The 19,438-nt window shown below is 42.9% G+C and overlaps 1 protein-coding gene across 1 annotated transcript in view; it reads left to right on the top strand.

The window, feature by feature from the left end:
* zanl (zonadhesin, like) overlaps positions 1–19,438 on the top strand; it is a 42,975-nt gene that overhangs the window by 1,510 nt on the left and 22,027 nt on the right. Inside the window, exons 2-29 of the mRNA XM_045222281.1 lie at positions 1,960–1,985; positions 3,040–3,186; positions 3,663–3,928; positions 4,260–4,344; positions 4,460–4,615; positions 4,862–5,032; positions 6,724–6,821; positions 7,157–7,235; positions 7,380–8,018; positions 8,247–8,437; positions 9,111–9,240; positions 10,553–10,797; positions 11,232–11,380; positions 11,648–11,776; positions 11,898–12,036; positions 12,223–12,364; positions 12,778–12,977; positions 13,176–13,314; positions 13,494–13,610; positions 13,771–13,895; positions 14,500–14,645; positions 15,265–15,408; positions 15,627–15,734; positions 16,409–16,578; positions 17,258–17,460; positions 17,791–17,932; positions 18,560–18,807; positions 19,084–19,261. Of these exons, the coding sequence (XP_045078216.1) occupies positions 1,960–1,985; positions 3,040–3,186; positions 3,663–3,928; positions 4,260–4,344; positions 4,460–4,615; positions 4,862–5,032; positions 6,724–6,821; positions 7,157–7,235; positions 7,380–8,018; positions 8,247–8,437; positions 9,111–9,240; positions 10,553–10,797; positions 11,232–11,380; positions 11,648–11,776; positions 11,898–12,036; positions 12,223–12,364; positions 12,778–12,977; positions 13,176–13,314; positions 13,494–13,610; positions 13,771–13,895; positions 14,500–14,645; positions 15,265–15,408; positions 15,627–15,734; positions 16,409–16,578; positions 17,258–17,460; positions 17,791–17,932; positions 18,560–18,807; positions 19,084–19,261 (4,712 nt within the window). The remainder of the gene's footprint in view (positions 1–1,959; positions 1,986–3,039; positions 3,187–3,662; positions 3,929–4,259; positions 4,345–4,459; positions 4,616–4,861; positions 5,033–6,723; positions 6,822–7,156; positions 7,236–7,379; positions 8,019–8,246; positions 8,438–9,110; positions 9,241–10,552; positions 10,798–11,231; positions 11,381–11,647; positions 11,777–11,897; positions 12,037–12,222; positions 12,365–12,777; positions 12,978–13,175; positions 13,315–13,493; positions 13,611–13,770; positions 13,896–14,499; positions 14,646–15,264; positions 15,409–15,626; positions 15,735–16,408; positions 16,579–17,257; positions 17,461–17,790; positions 17,933–18,559; positions 18,808–19,083; positions 19,262–19,438) is intronic.

Below are 19,438 nucleotides of genomic sequence, written 5' to 3'. Positions count from 1 at the left end.
GGACGTTGTGTCATAGTCCCCTGGAGGTTTTGTCTAGTTCCCAGTTTGTCCCGTGGACATTTTTAGGACATTATTGGGACGCTGTGTCATGGTCCCCTGGAGGTTTGTCTAGTTCCCGGTTTGTCCCAAGGACATTTTTAGGATGTTCTTGGGACGTTAGTCCCCTGGAGGTTTTGTCTAGTTCCTGGTGATGTCCCCGAGGATGTTTTTAGAATTTTCTTGGGAAGTTGTGTCATGGTCCCCTGAAGGTTTTTGTCTTGTGATGGTCCCAGGTGTCCCAAACCATTATAACTAAAGTAATGAAATGGTATGGGAGTTTGAGCCGATTTCCGCGGCCCTGTGTACATCTAATTAGCATAATACAAAAGTCCCTATCAAAATTAGCCAGTTTAAGCTAGAAAATGTTTTTTGCATTGGATGCATCCGCCGATGTCGCACTCTCGCATCTGCAGTGAAAGGTGGCAAAGCTAGAGCGGTGTTTGTAAGACCATGAGACATCCCGAAAATCGGTCTTCTCACTAAATCATTTGTAGCGTCCGAATGGTTTGGCCTACAAACTATTATGACCCCTCTTAAGGAAAGATGAGACTCTCACGTACACGGTGGCGTTTGCTCTCGGACACCCACAAGCGTCTTGGGATTCGTCTTAAGTCAATACAGCCGATCTGCCAACTTCTGTCTGTAGCGTGTCCAGTCATGTGAAATCCATAGATTAGGGCCTAGTGAATTTATTTCAATTGACTTATTTCCTTATATGAACTGTAACTCACTTTGCAAAAGAGCGCCATCTGAACTTATCTGACAATTCTCTCATTGATTTCATATAGTTATTTCAGCAATTTCAGTTTGGGTTTTCAGTATAGTTGTCTAATGTTGGCAGGGCATATTATTCTGTTTTAATGTTACTCCTGAATCACTATGATAAATGTAATAGTTTTGCTTCAGTGTATTTTCAAGAGTTGAGATTTACTTTGAAGTACAAATTGTAGAAATAGGCCTACAGGTGAAATTAGTCACTGGATACAGACATGGTGGCATAGCAGGACAATTGGAACGTTGTGAGTTCAAATCCCAGGTGAGGACATGTTAAATAATAATTACTGTATGAATAAACATACACAATGTAATCAAGTGTGTCAAATATGTAAGTTGCAAACACTATGTTAAGAGTACTGTGTGTGACAAAGAGCTGTGACTGAATCAGTGGTTCACCAATCAGGGCCTTGATGGGCTTGGAAACAGTAACAAGGTGTGATGTGTAATGAAACTAGGGTGCGTGTGATTTTTTTTTTTTTTTGGGGGGGGGAACATTTCTTTGCGACCATCAGGTGACGTCCCCGGGACAAACTGGGAACTAGACAACAACCCCAGGAGACCATGACACAACATCTCAAGAACATCCTAAAAACGTCCTCGGGATCCTCCCCAGTAGCAACCGGGAACTAGACAAAATCTCCAGGGGACCATGACACAATGTCCTGACGACTTTAGGCGACCATTTTGTGATGTCCCAGGGACGTCCTAACGACTCATTATTGTTGGCAGGGTAAAATATGGGTGAAGTAGGCAAGAATTTCCTTTATTTTTCTGCATCAGACCTGCCTCATTTTCACTTTAAACACTTGTGTGTGCCTAATTCTCACGTTTTGTGTTTAATAGGATAAATTACACATTCTGACTTCAGAGTGATTTGTTCTTGCAATTTGTAGTCTATGACATTTCAGATTTAGATATGATAGATTGGATGTAGTGAATTACTTTTTCTAATTAACTTCAGTTAAGTAAGCTACATTTTTCTTAAAGGTGCTTTAGTGTAGCTTAACTTCTTCCAGTGTGAAGTAATTGGTTGCTTGGTAAACTATATTTTCAGAGTAGCTTCCCCAACACTGCTATTCACTTAGGCCTACCTCTTCATTTTCATATCCTGTTCTTATTTCGTTTTTTGTTTCTTTTACACAGCTATGAAAGAACAGTGAGAGATGCTGGTAAGTTTGTCATATAAAAAATACTAATTTGTTTTAATCTTGCACACATTCTGCCTAACTAATGAGGTGACAGTAGTAGCAGGGACCCACCCGGGGGCATATTGTTGTTCTATCCCACTAACACACCTGATTCAACCTATCAAGACATTAACACAGCTGATTCAACCTATCAAGAGCTTGATTATTAGATGAGTAGTTGAGTCCAGCGATTTAGTGTTGGGCTAGAACAAAGATGTGCACCCCACCCATGTGGGTCACATAATAGATACAAGACCAGAGGCTCAGTCAGTATTACCCAGCCACGTGATCCAGTCTGAGTCCCAAATGGCACCCTATTCCCTATAAAGTGGACCATGGGCTCTGGTCAAAAGTAGTGTACTATATAGGGAAAAGGGTGCCATTTGGCACACAGTCTCAGTCATCATTATGTAGTTGGGAACGTGATGGACTTTCCTCCTTTTACTCTTATCTTCCTATACCTATACATCCCCTCCCCTATACAACGCAACACGCTTATCACTACACAACCTGCTTACACATCACTAAACATGCGCGCACACACACACACACCCTTCCTACAAGACAACGCAGGAGGGGGCCATGAAGTGAATAGTTTAGGGCCTGAGTGTTCCATAATGGTTTCCAAATGCATTACTGTTGATACGGTAGTCAGTGTTCTGTTGCCAACTTGTTGCGCAATGTCACCTTGACTTTGTAGCAGTGAGGACAACACATGACAACCAATATGGTATAATGTTATTTAGCTATGACGATTTGCTTTGATCAGCCAACTGATCCATGATATTTGCCTTATTGGTTATATAAACGGACACAAATTCTTTACAGTAACTGACATTCAGTGATGTCAGTTGAGATCAAGTGTTTGCTGTTATTTAATGTTCAATGATGTCAGAGATTTGGGTGCTATAGACAGTAGAACTTTCAGAGCCTTGCTCACTCTCCCTCTTTCCCACCCCTCTCTTCATCCTTATCTCACTCTCCCTCTTTCCCACCCCTCTCACTTCATCCCTCCCTCCATCTCTCTCTTTCACAGCCATCCTGACCTCCTGTGACTTTAACCAGGAAAGTACGCCGCTCTGTCAATTCCAGCAGGACAGCATGGATAACAGTGATTGGACAAGACATAAAGGCGCCACCCCTACACCTGGAACAGGACCCCCCGGGGACTACCCTGATGGAAGTGAGTAGTGTTTCACCTTAAAACGCCCACCTGAAATATTAGACCATTCAATGATTGGTTCCCTCTTCTATCCATGTAATGGAAAGACAATGAGCTCCTTTGAGATGATCTACCTACCTGTGGTCATATCTCATATTGCCCGTCCAAGATCAAATAGAATGCCACGTTCCACGAGTCATGCTACGAGTCATGGTAGCCTGGATGCCAGTCAGTTTCTGTTGTCTTTGTTGTCACTATCGAGACAAGTGTGTCCTGAGAAGACACAAGAGGCTTTGTCCAAAATGGCACCACTTGGCTCTGGTCAGAAATAGTAGACTATATAGGGAATAAGGTGCCTTTTCAGACACAGTGTAGTTCAATGCTTCTCCATCATCTCCAAACCCCTATCCTCCATCACCCTTTCTCTCTCTGTTTCTCTCTATTTCTCTGTCTCTCTCTTTCTCTCTTTTCCCTCTCTCTCTCCTTTTCTCTTTCAGATGGTTTCTACATCTACCATGAGTGTGACAACGTGGCCAATGGGCAGAAGGCTCGTCTCCTCAGCCCAGCTCTCTCCTCCACCTCAACCCAGATCTGTGTCCAGTTCCACTACTACATGTACGGTTCAGACAACCAGAACCACCTGCGCGTGCTGGCCAAGCGGCCCAGCTCAGAGGATAAAGTCTGGGAGAAGACAGGGATCCAGAGCCCCTCCTGGCTTGGAGCTTCCATTACTGTGGCCAAACCAGCAGGACAGAGCCTAAACGTGAGTGTGTGTGTGTCTGTGTGGGTGTGGGTGTCGCTGGTTTAGATCTGGGTTCAGACCTGGGTTCAAATACTATTATAAAATCATTTTAAATACTTTATCTGGGATTGATTGATCTCCCCTGGCTTTATGGACCAAGAGCATAGTTCAAAAACTGCAACAGTATATATATATGTTTTATAAGGTTTAGGGAAAGTGGTTGCCTAGACACTAATGTTTATGTGTCAAGTTTTAACAAGTTTCACCTAAAGTTCAGATTAGTCAGGTCACAAGTGTCCATGTTTGTATTCTTCATATTAACTGTACATTATCCTATTAACTCTGTTTACAGATCGTGTTTGAGGCACAGCGAGGGTTCAGCGATTCATGTGACTCAGCCCTGGATAATATTGTCATCAGTGAGGGAGCTTGTCCTGGTACATACCTCTTTACTCTGTCTCCCTTCTTTCTCCCTTTCTCCCTTTACCTTTATACCTCTCTCTCTCTGTTTGTCTATACTTCTGTTTTGATCAATCCCATGTATTTCCACAGCCTGTCTTACTGGTTGCGACTTCGACACCTTTGATGAGCTGTGTAGCTGGGATGCCAAATTACCTACAAATCCTGAACTCTTCGGCTGGGAGCAATTCAGTGGAGGGACTGAGACCCCTGGGACTGGTCCTGATGATGATTTCTCCAAACCAGGCTGTGAGTATCAGTATTATATCATTTTCACACTACTGAGCCGAGCAGAACATAGACGTGCTGTAGGCTACTGGACTGGCCTGGTTACACATCCACCATAGTTGCTGGAATGGTACTGGAAAAGACCCTATGAAAAGAAAATATATGAGCCAGCCCAGTACAGTTTGGGTCGATATGACAGTGAAAATGCTCAAATCATGTTAGCACTATTAGCTTTCTGTGTCTAATTCTGTCCTTCTATTCCCATAGTCGGCAGCTATCTGCTGATGGACTCATCATATGCTGTCCCTGGAGAGAAAGTAGAGCTGTGGAGTCCCTTCACCTCCACCGGCTCCTCTGGCTGTCTGGACCTCACCTTCCATTACTACATGTGGGGAACTGCCACCACAATGAAGCTCCAAGTGCACGCTGTGACCTCAGGTAAGACCCAACAAGCCTACTGAAGGCAAGATAATAGAGGGCTTGCAGTCGCGTCACAAATCACCTAGCAACCGCACCAGGCGCCATGTTGGAAGACTGAAGTCGGGCGGCAGGTAGCCTAACGGTTAAGAGCGTTGGGCCAGTAACCCAAATGTCGCTGGTTCAAATCCCCAAGCTAGAATAAGGTTCAAAACAAAGAGAGTCGCACACTCCATATGTATAACCTCCCAGTAATTTATTGGGTATATCCGTGTTTACCATGGATTATATGTGTACCTATGTTAGCACATTAAAAGTCACACACAATGTATAAACCTATTACAGCTGGAGCAGGCCAACCCTGCTGGGTGTGCATGCTTCTGTTCCAGCCCAGCACTAACACACCTGATTCAATGTATCAAACCTAATTAGTTAATAATCAAGTGTGCTATTGCTGGGCTGGAACAGAAGTCTGCTACCCCCGTAGATCAGGGATCATTGGAGTGAGGTTGGCAATCTCAGGTATGAACTTTTTTTTGTTCACCTGAAATTATGCTTTAGTAATAATAGCCTACTTGTTACTAAAATGTCTAACCTTTACAGATGAGTTAGCTTACTTGTACACTTTGAAATAATTTGAAATAGTGTTGATTCTTTGAAGTTAAGTTTAAACTTGTTTTCATTGTTAACTTAACTATTATTCAAGATGAACTAGTGTCGATGTCGATTAATCACAGATCACAATCCTGCAATATAGAGGGGAAGGGAATCTGTCTCTAATTTGTCTGTTTGTGTTGTATTCTCAAATGAACATGACCTTTTTGTTCAGTCATAAGCTCTCCAATTAGGTTTATTTGATTGTCACAATTTTTTCAGGATATCAGCCATGCGAACCCATTTTGCAGCTGAAAATGGCATGCAATGCCAATACAGACATAGGCCTACAGCAGCGGTTCCCAACTCCAGTGCAGAAGTACCCCCATCAGCACACATTTATGTTGTAGCCATGGACAAACAGAGCTGATTCAACTCAGAGGACCTGGTGATTAGTTGACAAGTTGAATCAGGTGTGTTTGTCTGGGGCTACAATAAACTGTACTGTTTGGGGTACTCAAGGACCGGAGTTGGGAACCACTGGCCTACAGTATGATGGCATTAGCCTTATGGGCATTTGCAATGCACCCCCCTTGACATTGTGCATCTGAAGCAGAGAATAGCTTAACTCACACATTGTTTACATATTGTTCAGCTATATGTTCTCAACCTAAAAACGATTCGTTTTAGTTTTAGGCACTGTTATCATGCCGTTTGGGGTAGCCACTCAGCTGTTGTTGTCAGAAGAATTAATGCGGTGGTCTTCCAACATGGCCGCCAAGAGGCGTCATACGTCAACTGCAAGCCCTCTATAGTCTAGTGTCTAGACAATGCTAAGATAGAGTATCACTACCACAGGAGGTTGGTGGTACCTTAATTGGGGAGAACAGGCTCGTGGTAATGGCTGGAGCGGATTCAGTGGAATAGTATAAAATACATCAAACACATGGTTTCCATGTGTTTGATGCCATTCCATTGGCTCCGTTCCAGCCATTATTATGAGCCGTCCTCCCCTCAGCAGCCTCCACTGATCACCACTCCATTTTTAATTATCTTCCTCTCGCTCTACCTTTCTCCATAAACTCTGACCCCCTCTTCACATCACCTCTCACGCCCAGGAGGAAACCTTGGAGCCCCCATCTTCTCCTTGACAGGGAACCAGGGCCAGAGCTGGAAGCCTGCAGAGATACGCTACCTCGGCTCAGCTAACATGCAGGTAAACCAAGTAGGGCTTTATTCTTTATTTGGATCACCATAAAATGGCGCCTTGGAGACCGCTAGTCTTCCTGGGATCCCAAAATAACATTAGAACTGGGGGGAGAGACCAAAAAGGCTTTGCTTTTAAAGGCACTTTGATATCAACCTTGAATCTGGTTTTCAACCCTTCCTCCTAGAAGCACACATGTGATTGTATATTGTGAAGAGTAAAGAGCTATTTGAATGAACCTTAACTTTTTTCCTTTTCTTTGAATGTTCGTGTGATGAAGAGTGTTTCGGTCACAGCCTACGGTTACGGTTGTGGTAAATATATCCCTTGTATTTGTGTATCAGTTTGTGATTGTTGGCGTTTACGGTGAGACCCCTGAGACAGACATCGCTATAGACGCTGTATGCATCACAGCCTGCACAGGTAAGGAATAATCTATGATCAGAGATAATACAGTATATAATCTATTGATGTCTTATGATCTTTGAAAACTGCTAGCCTCAGGAGTTTATTTGGTCTTCTAAAATTATCCTTTTGTATCTCATATGTTTTCCTTGGTTATTTCAGCTCCACCAACTCCCGGCCCAACTACACCAAAACCCTCAACTCCAGGACCAACTACACCAAAACCCTCAACTCCAGGACCAACTACACCAAAACCCTCAACTCCAGGACCAACTACACCTGGGCCATCAACACCAAAACCCTCAACTCCTGGGCCAACTACACCAAAACCTTCAACTCCTGGACCAACTACTCCTGGGCCATCAACACCAAAACCCTCAACTCCTGGGCCATCAACACCAAAACCTTCAACTCCTGGACCAACTACACCTGGGCCATCAACACCAAAACCTTCAACTCCTGGACCAACTACACCTGGGCCATCAACACCAAAACCCTCAACTCCTGGGCCATCAACACCAAAACCTTCAACTCCTGGACCAACTACACCTGGGCCATCAACACCAAAACCTTCAACTCCAGGACCATCAACACCTGGGCCATCAACACCAAAACCTTCAACTCCTGGACCAACTACACCTGGGCCATCAACACCAAAACCCTCAACTCCTGGGCCATCAACACCAAAACCTTCAACTCCAGGACCGACTACGCCTGGGCCATCAACACCAAAACCTTCAACTCCAGGACCAACTACACCTGGGCCATCAACACCAAAACCTACAACCACCAAACCACCAGGTGAGATTAACAGCCAATCAGATGATTTCATTCTCACAATCAGAATCAGATACCACTTTCTGTATTCGCACAAATCGATTAATACTGTCCTAATGTTAACCACTTGTCTGCCTTCCATCCCACCACACTCTCCCTCTTCTTCCTCTCTCTCCATTCCACTACCCCTCCTTTTCCTCTTCCTCTCTCCTTTGCCCCCCCCATCCTCCTCTCCCTCTCTTCTCCACATAGTGAAGTGCCCTCCCAATGCTGAGTACATAGAGTGTGGCCCAGCATGCATCCCCAGCTGTAAGGAACCCTCTACTAACTGCACTGGCTCCTGTATCAGCGCGTGTTTCTGTAAGCCAGGCTTTGTGTTCAAAGGCAGTCGCTGCGTCCCCATCGAAAAGTGTGGTTGTCTGGAGGGAGGTGACTACTATGAGGTATGAGACGATCTGGGATTTTTAGTCTGTGGTTAAAGATGTTCGATATGATTTAACACGACACAGTAGTATATACGATATAAATATGATTTGATTGTCTTGATGGGGATAACAACTACTATGAGGTATGAGACGATCTGTAATAGTCAATATGTGGTCCATGACGTCCAATTTGGGAAACACTGTGATATACGATATTATTTACTATACAGTATACGATGCGATATGCAATGCGATATTTGAAACAATGCAATACAATACTTGTATTGTCCAGAATGTCCACTGACATGGAAATTGATGTTGCTCAAGTCAGCACATCACAAATATACACTACCAGTCAAAAGTTTGGACACACCTACTCATTGAAGGGTTTTTCTTTATTTTTGTAATTTTTTACATAGTAGAATAATAATGAAGACATCAAAACTATGAAATAACACATATGGAATCATGTAGTAACCAAAATATATTTTGATTTGTTGAACACTTTTTTGGTTACTACATGATTCCATATGTGTTATTTCATAGTTTTGATGTCTTCACTATTATTCTACAATTTTTGACTGGCACTGTACATTAAAAAGGATCAACAATGCAAGGAACACAAAACAATTCACAAATAAACAATGTTTATTGTCAAACAACATGTCTTTCCCTGTCTCTGTTGTTGTAGCCAGGAGAGATCATCTTTGGTGACGGCTGCTCCAAGCTGTGTCGTTGTGCTGGTAACTACACCCTGGACTGTGTGGACAACGCCTGCTCTCCCACGGAGGAGTGTCGCAACGGAGCATGCTATCCTAAAGGTGCGGTTTAGATGAGTTATCACAACTTGTAGAATGTTCCTTGAAATGTTCTTAGAATCAATAATAGTGATAAGGATAGTCCTTGGGAAACCCTTGGGTATTGTGCCTAGTTTAAATCCTAGCTATGCAACAAAGAGCATATATGATGTATGTATTATATAGGGCTAAGTACAAACCCTATTTCCATTATATCAGGCAATACCGGTTGAAAATTCTAACCCAATGCATCAAGGAAGACATTTGAACACTAGCTATGTTTCCATTAACGTGTCCATAGATTTTTTTTTTGTCGACATTTAGAACGTTTGCATAGAACTTAGATTCGACAATTGCCTGCCACGGTGTATTTCCAGTGAACTGTCTAAAAACACTTTTTTGCAAAAACCTAGAATGTCGACAAAAATGATGTGGTTGAAGTGTTACCGTTATCCTATTAGGCAAATTGCGCATTAATAAAGTGGCGATAGCCTAAATGCCCTGCCCACCTATCTTTCAAAAGCCAGCATGAATAGAATGCAAGAATTTACTAATATTTGCCTACTTATCACCACTGTAACTTGCACTCAGGTAGGCCTAGATCTGAAACACTTTCATGGTGAAACTTCAAATTGCAATGTGAAGCAATTCAGGCATTCTTGAAAGTCAAGACAATCCTTGTCCTGCAAAGAAACATCATTTTTTATAGTTGAGTAAATGGATTTTGCAAGCAGTAGGCATTTAGAATTAAATGTGGAGTGGAGCTTTATAGTTACATGATGACATCACAGGCCCCCTGTAGGCCTACCTTAACAATGATTCAGCAATTTATTCTAAAAACACAGTTTCCATCACCATTTGTCGCAATAAAGAAAGTTAGACAAAAGAAAAATCCACCCCTATCGAACGGATAAACATTTATTAGATCTTTAGAAAATGCCTACTACTGCTGTTTACATTACACGTCACAAATATTTTTTTGTGACATTGCTTTTGTCGAAAAAACCTAGCTCAATGGAAACCTGCCTACTGACATTGAGTCTGTATTCTAAGGCTGCGTTTACAAAGGCAGCCCTATTCTGATCTTTTGCCCAGTTTTGGGAAAAGGATCTGATCTGATTGGTCAAAAGACCAATTAGTGGCAAAATATCAGAATTGGGCTGCCTGTGTAAACACAACCGAACTGTCCACCGGCCAATTACTAATTCCTCTTACAACTTTATATCACTGTTCCCCTACAGGCACCTCTATCAATCAATAGTATGATATTACCAATCTTATCCACCAGTTTTAGATTGATTACTTGATTAATTAATTAATTAATTGTTCCCTCCAGGCACTTCTACCTGTATAGCGTCTGGTGACCCTCACTACACCACTTTCGACAAGAAATACTACAACTTCATGGGGAACTGCAGCTACCTGATGTCTAAACCTTGTAACGACACGTCGGTGCCTTACTACGAGGTGCACACCGACAACGAGAACCGCTATAACCTGCTAACCATCTCCTACCTGAAGGCTGTGCACGTGTACGTGCGCGGGGTGAAGATCTCCATGCTCAAGGGAGGCACCGTGCAGGTGAGAGAGACAGGGATGGAGAGATGGAGGGGCAGAGAAAGAGAGAGGGAGATGAGGGGTATGATGGGACGGAAGGATGACATTTGAAACTTTTTATACATATTATAGCAATGGAAAAAATTACTGATAAAATACAAATCCCTGCATATGTACAGACTAATTAACACCAATGATTGGTGTATGTTCAATATAAAGTGACTACACAGGATCAAAAGTACATATTTTTTACCCATGCCTTTAGCCTTCAATATAAAGTAACATACACAGTAAAGAAACGTTTGTCTTTCAATTCAATAAATATTTGTCACCGGAAGGCAATTCCTGTGCAGCATTCAATACATCAAAAATACAGACACAGAACAGCATATAAATTATCAGAAAAGGAAGGCCCATCACTAACCCATATCTGTGTTCTCCTCCTCTTCTCCATGTAGTTGAATGGTATCAATGTGAACATCCCTCTGACCCCAGCTACAGGAGTGTCTGTGCAGATGTCTGGTAAACACTACACCGTTGCCATGGACTTTGGTGTGACTGTACGATACGACGGAAACCACTACATGGATATCAAAGTCATCAACGAGTGAGTCAAAACTGCTTCACACACCACAGAAACCATACAGACGCACAGAGCTCAAAAGGGGGTTTATGTAGATAGGTTTCCCTCCTACAGTTTTGGTGACCCCAACATGATATGCCCTAAAAATAACTATAAAAATACCACACAAAAAAATACCAAAACGAATAGAAGCCTCTCACATTGTAATATATTTATGATATAATTCTGTTGTGATTGAAAATGCTTGAGAAAATGATTAACTCATAAACTTGTTTGCTCTTCTGTATTCAGCTATAAGGACAAGCTGTGTGGACTGTGTGGAGACTACAATGGGAACTCCAACAATGACTTCAAGAAACCTGATGGTTCTCTGACCACCAACCCCAATGACTTTGGACACAGCTGGGTCACCGATCCTAAGTGAGTCATGACACCAGTTACACATGCGCACGCAGGCTCTCACACACACAAAGACATACACACAAGCACAAAGGCAGACACACACACACACACGACTGATTCACTCTGTCTCTCCCTCAAGTTGTAACAAGCAGCCCAACACCACCATACCTGGTTGTACTGATGATGAGCAGGACAGGTACGAGAGCTCAGGATACTGCGGCATGCTACTGGACAAGAACGGACCTTTTGCTGTCTGTCATCCCAAGGTCAACCCCAATGTGAGTAATTACCTTATTGTATCATTATGAATCTGCGCTCTAGATAAAGATACAATATGTAATTCAGGGATATCTAGCTATGTGGAAAACGAAGAAACATAAGTGTGACAACGCAAGACTACAGTACTCTAACTAAAGTCCTTGAACTTTGTCTGAAATGTGTGTATGTTTTTGTGTGTGTCTCAGAGCGTCTTCAAGGACTGTCTGTTTGACCTGTGTGAGCTGGACGGTGCCAAGCCCATCCTGTGTGAAGCCATTGAGTCGTATGTAAATGAGTGTCAGGACCGAGGAGTCACCATTGGACCATGGAGGAACAGCACCTTCTGCCGTGAGTAGAGATCAGGGTTGGAGTCAATTCCATTTCAATTCCAGTCAATTTAGAAAGTAAAGCAAATTTCAATTCCGGATGTTCCTCACTGAAAACATTGAAGAGATTTGGAATTAGAATTTGAGTGAACTTCCTGAATTGACTGAAATTGAAATGGAATGGACCCCAACCCTACACAATGATAACGAGGAAGAAGAGGAGGATATTTATGATGAAGATGAAAATTGTAGTGATCAATATGATAATAATAATGATTCATTCACTCACCAAAGACACTGTTGATATTAACACACCAAAGACCAAACAATACACTCCAACAGTTCTGTTCCGTATAATCAACAAAGTAATTACAGAGAGAAAGTCATGTTTTAAAGAAGACCGATCTCCTAATGTCTTCTCCCTCCTTCTCTCAGCTCTGAAATGCCCCCCCAACAGTCACTACATACCATGTGCCGCCCCATGCCAGCCCACCTGTTTCGCCAAGTCCCCCACGGGGTGTGACGGACCCTGTTCAGAGGGGTGTGTGTGCGACCCTGGGTACATCCTCAGCGCCGGGAAGTGTGTCAAAGAGAGCTCCTGCGGCTGCAACCAGACTAACGGAGAGTACTACGAGGTAAGAGTGTGTGTCTGAGTCATCAATGCCATTGTCTGAGTTGGAGGTTTTTCAAACATATTATACTGAACGCCGGCAGTGCAACGCCCCTTGCAGGCCTCAAACCCAGGACTCCCAGAGCATAATAAACTTGCTCCGATAGGATTAACCCACTTCGGGAAGATCATAATCCCCCCCCCCCCTTCCTCCTCCCTCCAGCCTGGTGATGAGTGGTACGTGGATAACTGTAAGCTGAAGTGTTTCTGTAACGCTCCCTTCATCACCTGCAAGCCCTCTGACTGCCCTCCCATGCACGAGTGTAAGGTGCAGGGAGGAGAGCTGGACTGCTACCCTACAGGTAAGTCCCTTTACATAAACAGTCTGAACACGCACACAAACACACACTCAAAATGGTGTCTTGATGTCTGAAGTCTTGTAAGTCAGGCAATGACCATATGAGTTAGCAAGACAACACAAAGAGATCTGGAAGCAGGCTTTTATATCTGATGATGTCTCCCTCTGCTCCGTTTACACCAGGTTCTCAGGACTGTGTGATCTCTGGAGACCCCCACTACAACACATTTGATGATAAGTTCTACAGCTTCATGGGAACCTGCACCTACACCCTGGCCAGGGCCTGCAAGAACAACACTGGTAAACACATGAGGATGATGTTCTGTAGTTCTAACTCTGGGTTCTAGGTTCTGTAGTTCTAGCTCTGTCTTATCAGTTCTAGATTCTGTAGTTCTAACGATGTGTTCTAGGTTCCGGGGTTCGAACTCTGGGTTCTAACTGTGTTCTGCTGTGTTCTCAGGTCCATGGTTCTCCGTGGAGGGTAAGAACGAGGAGCGTGGTCTGGCTGGAGTGTCGTACCTGAAGAAGCTCTATGTAACTGTCGACGGAATCACCGTCACACTGATGAAGAGCAGGAGGACTCTGGTACATGTTAATACATCAATCAATCAGTCACATTTATAAAACCCGTTTTACATCAGAAGTTGTCACGGTGCTTTTGAAGTAACGAGGCCTAGGCCCCAAAACGCAAGAGCAAAGCAGAAGCACATTGGCTAGGAAAAACTCCCTCGAAGGAAGAAATACATTTGCTATTAAACAGTAATTAACATAGACCTACGACACTAACACAGTTATTAACATGTAATAACACTTTCCCATACACGTTTTTATCATTCACATTCCACGTCACAGATGTGGTGGTATCACTCAATTATCTCTCTCTTTCTCACTCCATATATCCCTTAATTGAAGGATTAGTGAAATTACATCATGACAATACACCCAAAGCCTTTCTTTCCTTTTTTAATAAACATTTTATCTCTCTTTCTCATTCTCTCTATCTTTGTCTGTTTTTTATCTTTTAATCTCATTCTCCCTCCGTCATCATCTATTTGACCAGTAATCCTTCAAATCTGTCATTCAATTGCACCTCCTCTTCTCTCTCACTACTTCTTCCTCCTTTTTTGTCTATTTTTCTCTGGATCAGCGGAGACTTTCCTTGAATTAATCTCTCTTTCTGCCTCCACAGGTGAACGGAAAGCGTGTGTCCCTCCCTCACTACCCCTCTCCACTAATCTCTCTATCGCTAGCGGGTCAGTACATCACCCTGCAGACACCGTTCGGCCTCAAGGTGCGCTGGGACGGAAACCACTATGCCCAGATCTCAGTGCCCAGGTGTGTACTACGGACACAGGAAGTAGATCCCTAGCAACTTCCCTTTTCCTCTTAAGGCTCAAATTACACCCTATATATGTTGTGCTAGTCATGCAGATAATTGATCAATATTTATACAGAATTTAGAACCATTTCTGTTCCAAACATTCCACATCTTTCAACCTTTAGAGTTTCAACCCAGTATCAATCCACTGTAAATAGATCTCGTAAATCAACCAACACCTTCAGGATTTTTTCTAATTCCCTCTCCATGAGTTCTGTAGTAGGATCTCGAGTAATCCATTGTTTGTGTGTCTTGGTATCTGTAGTAATCTTTTGGTAATAATCTCGTAATGGTAATAATCTATTGGGGGATTGGAAGTGATGCAGACAATTACATGGATGGAAGTTACAATCTATCTGCAATATTAAAGCTGATCTACTACCCCCCCCAAAAAAATCAAAATAATAATAATAATAATCTATTGGTTGTTGTGTATATCGGTATCTAATCTATTGTGCTATGTGTCTTGTATTTTGATCTTTTTAGTATGATCTCTATTAATCCACTGGTTGTATATCTTTGTACCTTGACCTTTGAACTAATCTACTGTGTTGTGTGTCTTGGTCTTTCAATCAGCTCCTACTCTGACCAGATGTGTGGTCTGTGTGGTGACTACGATGGTAACCCTAACAACGACTTCACCAAGCCGGATGGATCCCAGGTCACCAGCTCCAAGGACTTTGGAAACAGCTGGCAGACCGAGGACGATGAGGATGCCACGTGAGTGGGAATTATGTGGGAATACTGACTGATGAAGTCAGGAATATTTCTGCCCAGTAATGTATGTAGTAGAAAGTAGGTACACACTTTAGGAAGTAGTTTAGTGAGTGTGTACTTTATCCTATATGCACATATTAGTAGTAATAACTGTATTGTGCACTATATTGGTATTATATTTACTATTTTAAATTGTTTATTAAAATTGTGTGTTTCCGTAGATGCAAACCCGACACCAACCCAGACCCTGTCTGTGATCCATCACTGGAGGCAGAAGTGTCCAAACCAGTGAACTGTGGGAAATTAACCGATACCAAAGGACCTTTCAGGTGAGCAACAGAGTCACATGGACACTGACATACAGAAACAACAACATATCCCTACTGTGCATGATCCATACAATATGTATCATATAGACATAAACACCCAGTTTAACACACCATACACACACATGAAAACATACACTAATCCATACGTACATGGGCACCTCCAAACTCACATGCTATGACCCCTGATTCTTACAAACATGGATCTCTGGTCTATTGTAATATCTGTTTACAATAATCCATTACTTTAATCCAGATATAGCATGGTAAACACATGTTGGGCTGGCAATCTTACTCCTATACATTCCACACTGCTAAGAATATCTAAGATTGTCTTATACATACCAAGCCTACTATAGCTCTCATGCCCTGACACGATTCTGGTCATAACTCTTAACTCCCTCCATTTGTTCAAAACAAACAAAGTGATTTATGGATTTGTGTATTTGTATTTACTTTCCTCTCTCTCTCTTTCACCCTCCCCTCTCTTTCTTTCTTTCATAATGTTTCTTTCTTTCTCTAATTCTTAACCCCCCCCTCTTCCTCACACATTTCATTCACCCCGCCCTCTCTCTCTCTCTCTCTCTCTCTCTCTCTCTCTCTCTCTCTCTCTCTCTCTCTCTCTCTCTCTCTCTCTCACACACCCTCCTCCCCTCCCTCTCCCCCCCCCCAATCAGAGAGTGCATTGCGTTGGTGGACCCCACTCCGTTCTTCCAGAGCTGTGTGTATGACATGTGTCGCTTCGTGGGCCAGCAGCAGATGCTGTGTGACCAGCTACAGGCCTACACTGACGCCTGCCTGGGTGCAGGGGCCATGGTTCACCCCTGGAGGAAGCCAGACTTCTGCCGTGAGTCTCATATATAGACACACTCAGTCAGGCCCTCGAAGATTGGACAAATACTTGATTTAAAAACATTTGGCAGGTCGCAATTATGTGTCAGCTTGAGCAAAAGTTGAAAGGAGAAGCAAATGTAGATATCTCAGGCTGCCACTCCAAAGTCACACGTTAACACAGTTACAGAGAAAATGTTGTTGTCCGTCGATGTCAATAGTACAGTCATTCCTTCAATGTTGTAGCAAACTTAAAGGGGCAATCTGCAGTTGCTACATTCATTTGTGGACTTGAGTGATATGTACCCATTGATTCTTGAAGAATATAACTTGAGCTTAGTTCAACTGTCGTACTCCATCAGAACCCAAAATATAAGCTTGTTTTACTCCAATGTTTGTAAACAAAGTAAATGTAAACAAACACTATATAGCCTCAAAACATGGTTTAAACTATACTTTTAATATCATGGATGGTCAGTCCTTGCATCCATAGCTCTTGAGAGTAGTTACATTTCTCCAGCCCCATCCCTCAGCTTTTTATAGAAGCATGGGCGGGAAGGTGGCTTTATTGTTTCAACTGCTGACTGCCCCTTTAACCCAGATTTGTAACAATATGTTTGTGATTTATGAAGATCTTCCTGTAACTTCCTGTTCCTGTTTCTGCCCTCCCCTTTCTTTTCACCCTTCCTCCGTAGCCCTGGCCTGTCCCCCTAACAGTTCCTACTCCATGTGTGTGAGCTCTTGTCCCGAGACCTGCCTGGGTGTCAGCGGCCCCCCTGGCTGTTCAGAGGTGTGTGTGGAGGGGTGCGATTGTAACCCCGGCTTCATCCTCAGTGACGACAAGTGTGTTCCTGTTAAAGACTGTGGCTGTGTCGACTCCTCCGGAGACTACCACCCTGTGAGTATGACTCTGTCTTTCACTTTGAAAATGTAAGTGTGTTATATAAAGCATCAAGGTTTGGTAAAGGGTACATTAGGATACAGTATAAATGCAATACATTGCTAAGTCATCCGAATATAAATGAAAATATGCACTTCCAAAATGTCAGTACTGTACTGTACACAACGTTTATATGTACTGTATCTTGTATTTCTTATGTTGGACTTTTTTTGTAAAAGATACCTGTTGACTTCCCTGTAAAAAATAAAGGTGAAATAAATAACAACTTTCACTGGGCTATTAATGGCAGTCAGGTACTGTAGTCTGAACATGGTGTGTGTTTTTCAGGTGGGTGACGACTGGTACCTGGAGGGCTGTAAGGAGAAGTGTGTGTGTCTGGGAGGGGGGGTGATACAGTGTCACAACACCACCTGTACTCTGACAGAGAGCTGTGGCCTGCAGGACGGAGAGTTGGGATGTTACCCACTGGGTACGATACACACACACACACACACACACAGGAGGGAGAGTACGGATGCCACAGTAATATATGATACACAACAGACAGGGGACATTTAATTAATATGAAATGGTGTACATTGAAGGTGAGGGGCTTCATCCACTTAGTATAAACCAGGGTTCCCCAACTGACGGCCCATGGGCCGAATTTGGACCGCGGGTGATTTTATTTATGATGTAAAAAGAAAATGACTAAAAACAACAGCAAATCAGCTCCAGGTGATTTTAATTTTGGAAATCTGTTCCAAAGTATTCTCATGCATTATAGAGAGATACGTGTGATCGTATACAAATGTAAGCAAGGTTTGAAATGATTATGCTTTAGTCAAATATTTTATCTGTTTGGGCTTCTTGCTGTCAATTTGCAGTCTACAAATTATTTGTAATTACGTTCCGGCCCCCTGACCATCCACTCAAGAAAAAATCGACCCGCGGCTGAATCTAGTTGATGATCCCTGGTATAAACTGTAAGAGTTGATTAAAATGACATGGAATCAATAGTGAAATCCGGAAACTTTAAATAGGACTATCAGTGCTCCCTCTAAAATTGTACAAAATGGACTAAACATTATGGACTAAAACTAAACTCTACCCACAGAAACAGGAATCTGCACGGTCCAGGGCGACCCTCATTACACCTCTTTTGATAAGAGGGTGCATAACTTCATGGGTTCTTGCTCCTACACCCTCACCAAGCCCTGCAATGAAACCTCTGGGATGCCGTACTTCACCGTTGACACCCAGAACGAGCACCGAGGCAGCAACAAGGTGGTGTCGTACATCAAAGCCGTCGTGATCAAAGTGTACGGGATTACCGTCATCCTGGGGAAAGGACGCAAAATACAGGTGAGGAACATTGGAGGTTAGCTACAGATCAACTTAGTTTATTCAGTTATATTGGCAAAGTGTCAAGATAAGGCCTCACAGTGTGGTCCATGAAATAGACGTTAGACGTTATCGTGGCAAAGTGGGAACAAACTGGGAGCAAATGTTTTGAAATGGAATACTAAAACGGGAATCCATACCCATGAAAATACATGCTCAATAGATAACCATTTACTGTACAATTTGCTAAGTTAACTCTAATTTATAATGGTTACTCTCTCCTCTCATCTCTTCCAGGTCAACGGAACCCTGGTGACCCCTCCTGTGACTCTGACCAATGGGGTGAAGATCTACCTGAGCGGGCAGTTTGTTGTCTTGGATACGACCTTTGGCCTGAGGGTGAGGTTCGATGGTAACCACCACGCTGATGTCACTCTGCCTTCCTCCTACAACGGACTGCTCTGTGGACTCTGTGGTAAGAGATAATCAATCAATGATGATCATCTATAAACATGACAGATAATTGATTATCACTAATAAGGTGATTGAAAGAAACCAGGCACAGCAAGAAAAGCCCTTGGTTCACCCACTTTTATTATATCCCCTTTGTAGTGGGCAGTATATTTATGACGTATTGCCTGAAAATCTCTTT

The sequence above is a fragment of the Coregonus clupeaformis genome, chromosome 8 (genome assembly GCF_020615455.1).
Source record: "Coregonus clupeaformis isolate EN_2021a chromosome 8, ASM2061545v1, whole genome shotgun sequence".
In the NCBI taxonomy this organism is placed as follows: Eukaryota; Metazoa; Chordata; class Actinopteri; order Salmoniformes; family Salmonidae; genus Coregonus; species Coregonus clupeaformis.
This window is presented reverse-complemented; position numbering and strand designations above follow the sequence as displayed.